Consider the following 11797-nt stretch of genomic DNA (forward strand, 5'->3'; position numbering starts at 1 on the left):
GGGGGGGGGTGTTCCAATTATTTTCCATATTAATAAAAATTGACAAAGACATAATGACGTGCAGCCAGTGAACAAAGTGAAACATCATCAAAACAAACAAAAACCTGTGTGTGTGTGTGTGTGTGTGTGTGTGTGTGTGTGTGTGTGTGTGTGTGTGTGTGTGTGTGTGTGTGTGTGTGTGTGTGTGTGTGTGTGTGTGTGTGTGTGTGTGTGTGTGTGTGCGTGTGTGTGTGTGAGTGTGTGTGTGTGTGTGTGTTGTTGTCTGTGTCTGGTGTCGTGTGTGTGTGTCGTGTGGTGTGTGGTGTGTCTGTGTCTGATTGTGTGTAGTGTGTGTGTTGTGTGTGTTGTGTGTCTGTGTGGTGTGTGTGTGTGTGTTAGTGTGTGTGTGTGTGTGGTCGTGTGTCGTGTCTGTGTGTGTGTGTGTGTGTGTGTGTGTGTGTCGTGTGTGTGTGTGTGTGTGTTGTGTGTGTCGTGTGTGTGTGTGATGTGTTTTGTGTGTGTGTGTGGTGTCTGTGTCTGTGGTGTGTGTGTGTGTGTGTGTGTGGTGTGTGTGTGTGTGTGTCTGTGTTCTGTGGTGTGTGTGTTGTGTGTGTGTGTGTGTCTGTGTGTGGTGTGTGTGTGTGTGTGTGTTGTGTCTGTGTCTGTGTGTTGTGTTTGGTGTGTGTGTTTGTGTGTGTTGGGTGTTGTCTTGTGTTGTGTGTGTGGTCTGTGTCTGTGTCTGTGTGTGTTGGCTGTGGTGTGTGTGTGTGTGTGTGTGTGTGTGTGTGTGTGTGTGCAGTTTGAAGGAATTCCCCTGTTGATCTCAGATTAAAAACGAGCTGCTGTTCTTTTGTGTGTTTTTTTGTTAACTCTTCTCATTTCCTTGTGATGTAACTGGCAGACAGAGTGTGTGTGAGAGAGTCACACACAGTAAACACAGACACACACACACACACACACACAGTCTCAGTACCTGTTTGTGAACATCGGTAGGTGAGAAGTCACCGAACGCCTCCCAGCCTCCCTCGTCATCCTCCTCATAAAAACGGATCTCGATGTCATCTGTAATGTGCAGCAGAGAGCAAAGCATCATGGGATATTTCTCCAGATTCAGAGACAGAGAAACAAAAATCACAAAAGACAAAAACCAGGAAACAAACCAAAGAATCAACGTCATCAACAACATTCAGTGGTCAGACCAGGAGAGAGCAAGCAAAACCAAATGTACCGTGACCTTTCTCCATCATGTTGTTCACCGTCACCTGTTCAGCACCTGACACGTTCCGGTTCTGGATCATGGGTCTGGACCAGGACTCTTATCAAAACACGTGATAAAGAATCAGAAACAGTTTTAAAGTCTCACCTTTCTGCACCTTGTCACAGAGCAGGAAGATCTCGTCTCCTCCGAGCACCGAGCCGCACGTCTTATCCATCCGAGAGATCTTCAGGTTGGAGGCGTTCGGAGACTCTGCAGGTGAAACAGAGACTTTTCAAGTTTTCTCCTCGTCTTAGTCTCATACTTAAAGGCCATTAAACCGTTGCACAAAAGACCTTGGAGACCAAACTGAGGGAAAAAACTAAAGGGACCTCTGACTGAGTTTATGGTGATAAAGGAAGAAAATAAACAGGAAAATAAACAGGAAGTGCTGCGACCTAGAAACTGCTGCAGACGCTTTAACGCAACATTTAAGAAACTCCCTCAGCTGAGGAGACAGAGGGAGAGAATCAATCCACACTTTTCACTGGAACTACTTTCTACTGAAGAAATAGTCCCCCCCCCCCCCCCCGTGACTCACTGCTGTCGTAGATGGGGTTGGACACGACGGGCTTCAGCGCTCTGGAGAAGGAGCCGTTGCTGTCCTGCAGGTAGGCGGTGAACTTTAACCTGACGATGTTCAGGTCCATCACCTTCCCCAGCTCCTTGGCCTCCTTCAGACAAGCACTCTCCTCCGCGTCTGAGGACAGGTAACAGCTCGTCACACACCTGAGACACACCTGTCTACTTACACTGCTACTGTGTACTCATTCATACAGGCTGTGTGTGTGTGTGTGTGTGTGGGGGGGGGGCAGGTGTGTTACCTGTCAGGGTGCTGTGTGTGTGTGTGGGGGGGGGGGCAGGGGTGTTACCTGTCAGGGTGCTGTGTGTGTGTGTGGGGGGGGGGGCAGGGGTGTTACCTGTCAGGGTGCTGTGTGTGTGTGTGGGGGGGGGGGCAGGGGTGTTACCTGTCAGGGTGCTGTGTGTGTGTGTGGGGGGGGGGGCAGGGGTGTTACCTGTCAGGGTGCTGTGTGTGTGTGTGGGGGGGGGGGCAGGGGTGTTACCTGTCAGGGTGCTGTGTGTGTGTGTGGGGGGGGGGGCAGGGGTGTTACCTGTCAGGGTGCTGTGTGTGTGTGTGGGGGGGGGGGCAGGGGTGTTACCTGTCAGGGTGCTGTGTGTGTGTGTGGGGGGGGGGGCAGGGGTGTTACCTGTCAGGGTGCTGTGTGTGTGTGTGGGGGGGGGGGCAGGGGTGTTACCTGTCAGGGTGCTGTGTGTGTGTGTGGGGGGGGGGGCAGGGGTGTTACCTGTCAGGGTGCTGTGTGTGTGTGTGGGGGGGGGGGCAGGGGTGTTACCTGTCAGGGTGCTGTGTGTGTGTGTGGGGGGGGGGGCAGGGGTGTTACCTGTCAGGGTGCTGTGTGTGTGTGTGGGGGGGGGGGCAGGGGTGTTACCTGTCAGGGTGCTGTGTGTGTGTGTGGGGGGGGGGGCAGGGGTGTTACCTGTCAGGGTGCTGTGTGTGTGTGTGGGGGGGGGGGCAGGGGTGTTACCTGTCAGGGTGCTGTGTGTGTGTGTGGGGGGGGGGGCAGGGGTGTTACCTGTCAGGGTGCTGTGTGTGTGTGTGGGGGGGGGGGCAGGGGTGTTACCTGTCAGGGTGCTGTGTGTGTGTGTGGGGGGGGGGGCAGGGGTGTTACCTGTCAGGGTGCTGTGTGTGTGTGTGGGGGGGGGGGCAGGGGTGTTACCTGTCAGGGTGCTGTGTGTGTGTGTGGGGGGGGGCAGGTGGGTTACCTGTCAGGGGGCTGTGTGTGTGTGTGTGGGGGGTCAGGTGTGTTACCTGTCAGGGTGCTGTGTGGTCCTTTCTGTCTCTTCCTCTCGTCTCTCAGCCTCTTGCACAGAATCTCGGCGACACCTTTCTTGGTGACGTGGAGGATTCCCAGGTTACTGAACCTACAGGAAGTGACATCAGCGGGTCATCACCTGTCTCATTATCATCTGTATGATCTTTCTGTGACGTCACTGTTTCAGTGTAAGGTGCAGGTGCTTTGATGTGATTGGATACTGACGAGGCGGTGAGGTCGCTGGGGCCGACGTCGACGGTGCAGGTGCCCTTGTCGGTGCAGTGACGTCCCACCAGACTGTGAGCGTGGACCCGGGGGGGGTCAGTGTGGGTCACCAGCTGGACCTCCACCCGCACGTGACCCATGTAGTTATTGATCTGAGACACAGAGGAAACATGACGATCAGCTGTTTCCATGACAACGCCAGTCACAGTGAAACTGAAGCAGCTGAGTTTTGTCACAACAATAACAGCTGATCTGAGTGACGTTAACAACAACCTGACAAACAGCTGGTTACATACGCCTGCATTACATTATATATACATAAATATTATACATATATATGATATATATATATATATATATATATATGATACATATATCATATATATATATATAATATACTGCACATGCTCAGTACACTTCCTGATGTGTTGCGTTCATGGTTGTTTGTATTTTCAGACACTGTGTGTTGTGATGTCAGAGTGTAGCTGATGTTCCCCACCTTCACGGTTGGGTAGGTTCTCCTGTTCTTCTCACTCGAGGCTCCTGGCAGTCCGCCGTGGGACGGACCCTCGCACTCATAACGGAAACGAAAGCCCCTCTGGTGACACACAACACAGTTGGTGGTTAACGCCAGTCAGTCTGCCTTCAACACTGAGATTGTAATTCAGAAACTAATCAATCAATCGACCGAAAATGAATCTACAACTATTTAGTAAATTGATTAATTGTTTAAATTCTCTGGTTGCAGCTTCTCTAATCTTAATTAAATATCTTCAGCCAAAACGAGACGTTAGAAGTCGAATGTAAAAGTTTTATTTTCTAACTTTAGAAACGTTTGAGAAGTTTGACAGAAACAATTTGACTCTATTTAAAATGTTTTATTCAGATGATTCAGTCTGAGGAGAATTAAAACATTTTTAAACCGTTTCCTGACATTAAACTTATAGACGAAATGATCAATTTAAAAAAATGATTTGCAGATTAATGATAATTGTGGTTATTAATTAATTGTGGTAGTGAAGACTTTATTCACAAGTGTTGCAGGTGTTTGACTGCTGTTTGTTCATTCAGCCTCTGTGTCGTGTTCCGACACGTCTGAGTCAGTCTGATGAATTATTTCAGGCTTGTTGCGTAAACCTGCTTCTTCTTTTCCCCTCAGACCAGAACTGAGTGATTTGCATAGAGACAGTCAGAGGACCGTAGTCACCTGACCTTTAGTGGCAGAAACTCCCTGACTTCCTGCGGCCTGTTCAGTCCCATGTTGTTGAATGACTGTTGGGAAAACCCTGGATTAAAGGAGGTGACTGTTACAGCAACATGTGGATGAGCCTGAAGTCGGGGAAACACCTGACGCTCCATGTGAGTCGGACTTCTTCTTTCAATAAATCCTCCAACAATAAACACTGTCCAGATTATAGGTATTTATATATTTACATGTATTTACGTTGCATTACATATATCATATTATGTTAGATATATATACTTATATCACTGTAATGATACAATATAGTTTCTCTGTGATTTTATACTATAAACTTCATCTTAATATTTACTTTGATTTCTGTTATAGACACTTTATCATGTTGTCATATTACTGCAGTGTGTATATTACATAAAAATAACATATAAATAACATTGTGTTAGAGCTGCATTGATTGGTTGATCAAAAGAAAATTTTAATCCACCACCAATATTTTGATAATTAGATCATATCTGAAGACGTTCTGAAGATAAAAAGATCTTTGACTCCTTCAGGTTCTCACCTTTGAGAATGTGCATCTTATTTTAACTTGATATTCATATATATCTTATCAAATTAAATATTTGGGAGTTTGAACATTTGATGATTTGTTTATGTTTTTGTTTTGATGTTTTCTGATGTTGTTTGTAAACCAATTGATCGATGATTGATTACAGAAAAAATAACCATCAGATTAACTGATAATGTGTTATATATTTTATTGCTGCTTCACGACTGAACTCCTTTGCACAAATATTTGCACAACTCATATATGAAGTATTGTAATGATGATATTGTATAAGGATTTTTAATGTCTTCTTTACTGTTTTTCACTTCATTCAAACAGTTCTTTATATGTTTTCTTAGAGCTCAGCTTGTCTCTGATCCTCAGGGATCATAAAGTTTTATTTTAAGTCTTTCATCTGTTTGGTTTGAAGACTGATCAAAATTATTGAACAAATTAAAGGAGGAGGATTTTCTCAAGAAAGATCTAATAACTTCATATTTTAAGATTCAGCTTCACTTTTCTGATGACAGATTTTCTCTGTCTGTTCGTTTAATAATCCAATCCGAACTTCTTAGTATTATGTATTTATGTTTAGAAAATGGCCGTGGACTTCGTCTACAGGACTGTGTGTTGGTGGATCACTGATTTTCACATGAATTCAAAAGTTTAATTTATCAAATACATCACAGCATCATTTTCTAAGTTTAGAACAAACTTTTAATTCATAAAAGAGGTCTGGAAGATCAGACTGAAACCTGGAGTCGGACCTGGTCTGGGACCAGTTACATATAAGATGGTATCATCAGCATAGAAGAGGACACTGTTCAGGAATGAATATTATTTATGTATAGAGTAAATAGCAGGGGGCCTAAAATTGATCCTAGTGGGACACCATTATCAACCAGACACAGGGTGACTCTGACTTCAGTCATTTCCCAGAAACATGTCCTTTCTTTTTAAATTAATATTATTTAATGTCAAATTTAATTTTCAGGTGCAACTTCTTGTTACATTTAAAAAGAGTTAATATCAATTACTACAGACAAAGACAGATATCAGTCTCACCTGTTTTGGCTCTTCGATGATCTGAATGTAAGGACCATGAGCTGAAACACAAACACAGATTAGTTAGTTTAGTTAGTTAACTAGTTAATAACCTGCAGAAGAAACTGAACAATTCTGAAAATGTTTCTGTTTTTTCTTCAGAAGTCAGTGACTGATAATATCTGAATTTCACCATCGACTCTCAAACTTTCACCAGCCACAGGACTTTTCATATGTAGTGAAAAGGTAGAAGGAGGTGGTTTCCCTGTGAGTAAGTTCTAGAAAGTGTAGTTCTAGGCTCCCAGGCACTGCTCATGTGCAGTTTGTGGACAGACGAGGTAACAGGAGAAAGTCCAGGATGTGGTTCCTGAGTATGGACAGGTTGTTCTGTTGTTTCTGAGAAGGTTCTTGAAAATGCTCTAATAATGTTTTGTCTGATTAAAGGTCTGAGGTGTCTCTGTCCTTGTTTCCAGGTCCAAATAAGAGATTATAGAAAAGCTTCCAGGTCTCAGGGTTCCCCCAAGGTTTAGGGGTTAAGATGGTGAGCAAGGTTCGGGTCAGGACAGAGATATCTGCTGCATCTGTAATATCTCTTTCACTTAAACTCTAAATATCACTTTTTCTCTGTAATAATGTCTAAAAACTAACACAAACAAGGTTCCAGCCATCAGGTTCTAGAAAGACCTGAGGACTGGACAAAGTTTAAATTAGGCTCTAGAAAGTGTAAGACCAGGTTCAGAAGTTCTTGCAGACTCTAGAAATTGTAGGTCCAGGTTTGAAGTGCTCACATCTTTGTGCTTCTTTCCAGATACAAACAAGATGGTCTGCAACAACTTTCAGGTTCCACACACCAACAGGAAGTTCTCAACATTTATCTGGTTCCAGTTCAAAACAAAGGCTGGACTCCAACAAGGTTCTTCTTCACACCAACATATCAGAGTAATTTGTAAAAACTGTTCTCCTGGGTTCTATCTAAGAAACCTGAGCTCGTGTTTCAGAGTTTCTATAAATGAAGGTAAAAGGTTCCTCAGAACTTGAATTAATCTCCTGAGAAGGTTTTGGTTCTAGTTACTTTCTGAAATGTCTCAGTGTTTGTTTCGGGTACAAACGAGGTTCTAGAAAACACTGAGGACTGAAATGTTCTCAGGGTCCTGGTATTCAAGAGACTAGGCTTTTGTTGCCAGGTACAAACACGTGTACAGCAAGGTTCCTGCAAGAACTGTTCCCTTGATGATTTTCCAGAGGTTTTGATCCGACTGAGCTGAAAGATCCGGTTCTTGTATCTTTGTAGGCGAACGTGACATTTAGATTTTTGTATTAAATTTTTCTGATGAATGATTTTAATGGGGCAAAAATATTTGTGAATAAAATTTGATGTCAGTCTGTGTTCCAGGTCACTGATGATGAAGCGATGATGTCACTGTACCTGTCTCAGGTATGTAAGGTTCAGTCTTTATGTCCACTGGAGGAATGTAGTCATACGTCATCAAATTCAGGTGCAGCTGAAGAAGAAAAGATATTTAGAGCTGGAACAGAACGTCTGTCAGTTTGATCTGTAATTCAATCAATCAATCAATCAATCAATCAATCAATCAATCAATCAATCAATCAATCAATCAATCAATCAATCAATCAATCAATCAATCAATCAATCAATCAATCAATCAATCAATCAATCAATCAATCAATCAATCAATCAATCAATCAATCAATCAATCAATCAATCAATCAATCAATCAATCAATCAATCAATCAATCAATCAATCAATCAATCAATCAATCAATATCTGTGTGTCTTCATGGTTTCCTGTGGAAAATAAACTCTGATTTTCGAGGGTGCACAGTTTTGGTCTTTTGGTGAAGGAGTTATTAATCATCAGGTATTACAATGATTCGGTGATTGATCAGTTACATAATTTTATGAATCATTTCTTCAGTGAAAAAAAACCCAAATATGATCAGATTTCTGAAGAAAATGAATCTATTGACAAGTGATTTTAAACATGAAGATGAGTCTCTGACCTTATCACTGTTTTAACATTTGATTGATTAAATTAATTAATCAAACAACAGTAACAGTCCTTTTCATAACATCAGTCACAAACATTAACTTTAAAGTTACTGCTCCTGTTAGCTGCTGTTAGCTTGTACTAGCTCCTGTTAGCTGCTGTTAGCTTGTATCAGTCTTCTCAGTGCTGTTGTCTTTTCTTTGTATCTGTTTCATTGTCTGATTAATTCAAATGTAAAACAAAGATTTCAAAGTAAATCTTAAAAGACATGATGAACACTAATGGAGATCTGAGCTCAGAGTCAAACAGGGAACTGTGAAACACTGAAGTTACTCATGCAAATTGTTTCCACTCTGCAGCTTTAAAACTCGACTTCTACAGAAACCGGACTTTTTGTCTTGTTGCTAAAATGAGAAAAAACGACTGTTTGTGACTCCGTTTCTGTGACGATGATGATTTTAGTTAAAACACAACGGTGACTTTAACGGCAGCTGTTTGTACAGATCATAAAATCCGCTGATTCAGTTTTTCTTCATCACCTCATCACAGTGTGAACTGATGAACTGATGACATCGGTAACAGTCCTTCAACACGTTCAGCTTCCAGAGTGACCTTGACTCTGAGCTCAGACGCTCTTAGATTCAGTTGTTGTCATGTTTCCAGAGGCTGAGATCAAACACAGCTTGGACTTAATGATTTAAACTTTATTTAAAAAGGAAAAGTTGCACTGAGGAGGAAACACATCCAGTAAAGAGACACAGCTTCAACACCAGAGAAGACTGTTCTACAACCAGAGACAGTTGCTGCACAACGTCTCTACACACAGTGAAATCATTTCAGTGTAAAGCTCCTTCTGATTTCTTTATCTCTTATTTGTTTCCTGAAGGAAATAAATAAATAAATAAATAAAAACAGACTCACATCGTTGTCGTAGACGTTGATGAACTGAGCTTCACTCATCCTGCAGTACAAACAACAAACAACAAACAACAAACAACAAACAACAAACACATCAATAAAGGAAGCTGTTACTTTAAACAGTTAAACACACACTCATTTCCCCTGTGTCTGTGTGTGTGTGTGGGTGCGTGTTTGTGTGTGCGTGCGTGCGTGTTTGTGTGTGTGTGTGTGTGTGTGTGTGTGTGTGTGTGTGTGTGTGTGTGTGTGTGTGTGTGTGTGTGTAGGAAGCACAGCAGACTTTCTGACCTGAGTTTCTGTACAAACACGACGACCAACAACCGAACGAGGAAACAACAAACAAACAAAAACCTGCAGCAGTTTCACTTTCACATGACGGACAAACGACTCCTCTTCTTCTTCTTCTTCTCTTTTTCTTCAACCCTCCCTCTCTCTCTCTTCCTCTCTCTCTCTCACTGTTTGTCTGTGTTGTTTCACCCCCCTCCCTTCCCCCTCCCTTCGGTCTGTTCTCAGTCACTTCCTGGAAGTGGCCGAGCTGAGGAAAACCCCCAGAATTCCAGATCAGCACTGGGGGAGGGGCGGGGCAAAACATGATGATGTCACTGCTGCTGCTGCTGATAATAACACAGACGGGGGAGAAACAAGGTTCCTACAGAGAGAACCACGAACCGGGTTTTTTAAAGACCAGAGAGAGAGAGAGAGAGAGAGAGAGAGAGAGAGAGAGAGAGAGAGACAAACCTCTGACCAGAAAACAGAAACAGAGTGTTCTCTTTGTTACACTGGTTTTATTTTGAAAATCTTCTCTACACTGTAAAAAACTGCCCCCATCTGTTCTCAGGTTAATGACTGGAAACTGATGCAGGTAAATCCAACATCAGCAGGTTAGAACGTATTGTTATTGTTAGCATGTTAGCATGTAGCTGCTGTCACAGCCTGAGTCTGAATGCAGAAATATTTAATCATATCTTTATTTTCTCTGAACTTCATGAGCTCAGGCGGAGTGTCCTGCTGAGACGTTTGTCTCTGGTTTGTCTCACAGGGACAGTCAGACATTTTCTCTCTGTCACACACTTTTCTGACTTGTAGTTTTTTTTTATAAATGAAACTCTGTTTTTTAAAAACAAAGATTTCAACCTCATCAAACTTCAACCAATCACTGATCTGTTTCCTGCACATGCTCAGTGGCTGTATCACCGTGGTTACCAGGTGATATGTTACAGAAAACTGTGTCGTCTGCATACGTTCACATATTTAGTTGTTTTGAATCATTTCTGATGTTTTAACTGATTAAATGATAAAATACTCGACAGGCTCATCAAAAATAAAAAGTACTGTTCAATAAAACAGGAGCTCAACACACAATAAACAAAGACATGATAAACACATGATAAACACAGAAAGACGTCAGACTGAGCAGCAGGGTGAAAGGAGGAATCCTCAGACTGACCTGATGGTTCATATTCAGCAGCAGCAGCTTCAGTCGGTGGTTGTTGTTTGTCACTCTGACTTCCTGTCTCTAAAACTCACATCTGATCTGAACCACATCGTTCTCCAGACTTCAACACGTCCCCTGGCTGTGGGACAGCCCCTCTTATGATGACAGCCAATCACGTGACAGCATGGATGTGCCTCATTAACATGAACCCACATCAGGTACAGTAAGAGCAGAGAGAGAAAACCCGAGGGGAAGTTTTTGTGTGTGTGTGTGTGTGTGTGGGGGGGGGCAGGAATCCACAGAGGTGGTTTTACTTTTCTGTTTCTCTGAAACACGTCGGACATGTTTCTACTAACCTCTTCTTCTGTCCCTCAACACACCTGGACAGGTTAAAGGTCACAACCAAATGGGGGGGGGGGGACAACAACTCCTCCAACCTTCAACCCTCTGATACGACACATAGCAGTGTCTCCTGAAATCCCGCCCCTACACTATCAGGTGTACTGGACCTTGGTTGTCATGGTTACAATAATAATGATCACGGCTTGGTTAGGTTTAGGACAAGCCACAGTTACAATTACAGCTACGCCCATGGATAATAAAAACAACACAAACAGCTGGTTTCACACGGGAATCGAACACGTCGCTGACAGACACGAGGCTCATGATACAAACACAGGTGCAGCTTCATCACACACATCAGGCTCCTCAGTACACCTCACCTTACGACAGGTGAGGTGTGATGTCATGAGCATGTCTGGGGTTAAATGTGTTCACAGTGAACCTGGTTTGATCAGGACCGATACCTCAGACTCGCTACATGGACAAAAATATGTGGACACCAACTAATGGTCCCCTCGACAGGAAGTCATGCGATCAGTGTTGGACAGGCTCAGATCAGACGATGCAGCAGCTGCTGCATCAGACTCACCTGGAGCTCACAGGTTCGATCCCGCAGAGCAAACTCAATCTTCCATCCAAAAAACTTTCTATTCCCAACACAACAAACAGACACTAAGCCCACATCCTCCACTCGCTCCTCCTCCAACACATAAATCAAACGCACCTCAGAGCTCCAGCCATGACTCAGCAGGAACAGGCACGAAGAGGAAGGTGATGAAGGCTCAGCTCCCAGCTGATTTGTTCTTCCTCCTTCAGTGATTTTCCTGCAGACGCCAAATCAAGAGTGAATCACAACTCAGTGTGTGTGTGTGAGTGTGTGTGTGTGAGTGTGCATGTGTGTGTGTGTGAGTGTGTGTGTGTGTGTGAGTGTGTGTGTGTGTGTGTGAGTGTGTGAGTGTGAGTGTGAGTGTGCATGTGTGTGTGTGTGTGTGAGTGTGTGTGTGTGTGTG

General features: G+C 43.5%; 1 protein-coding gene across 6 annotated transcripts in view; it reads right to left on the bottom strand.

The window, feature by feature from the left end:
- Positions 1 to 11797, bottom strand: part of nfkb2 (nuclear factor kappa B subunit 2) — a 22458-nt gene that overhangs the window by 6149 nt on the left and 4512 nt on the right. For 2 of the 6 annotated variants that reach the window (XM_022748607.1, XM_022748602.1), the window contains exons 2-11: positions 11512 to 11611; positions 9014 to 9053; positions 7510 to 7585; positions 6105 to 6145; positions 3791 to 3889; positions 3292 to 3443; positions 3063 to 3175; positions 1776 to 1934; positions 1343 to 1447; positions 953 to 1041 (exon numbers count right to left, since the gene is read on the bottom strand). In XM_022748607.1, the coding sequence (XP_022604328.1) occupies positions 953 to 1041; positions 1343 to 1447; positions 1776 to 1934; positions 3063 to 3175; positions 3292 to 3443; positions 3791 to 3889; positions 6105 to 6145; positions 7510 to 7585; positions 9014 to 9053; positions 11512 to 11528 (891 nt within the window). In that variant the 5' untranslated portion in view covers positions 11529 to 11611. Of the gene's footprint in view, positions 1 to 952; positions 1042 to 1342; positions 1448 to 1775; positions 1935 to 3062; positions 3176 to 3291; positions 3444 to 3790; positions 3890 to 6104; positions 6146 to 7509; positions 7586 to 9013; positions 9054 to 9298; positions 9339 to 9361; positions 9371 to 10457; positions 10479 to 11511; positions 11612 to 11797 lie in introns of those variants that run through there. The other 4 variants (XM_022748606.1, XM_022748605.1, XM_022748603.1 and 1 more) reach the window with 4 other exon arrangements.

Source organism: Seriola dumerili, unplaced genomic scaffold, assembly GCF_002260705.1.
Source record: "Seriola dumerili isolate Sdu_G_001 unplaced genomic scaffold, Sdu_1.0 BDQW01000127.1, whole genome shotgun sequence".
Classification (NCBI taxonomy): Eukaryota; Metazoa; Chordata; class Actinopteri; order Carangiformes; family Carangidae; genus Seriola; species Seriola dumerili.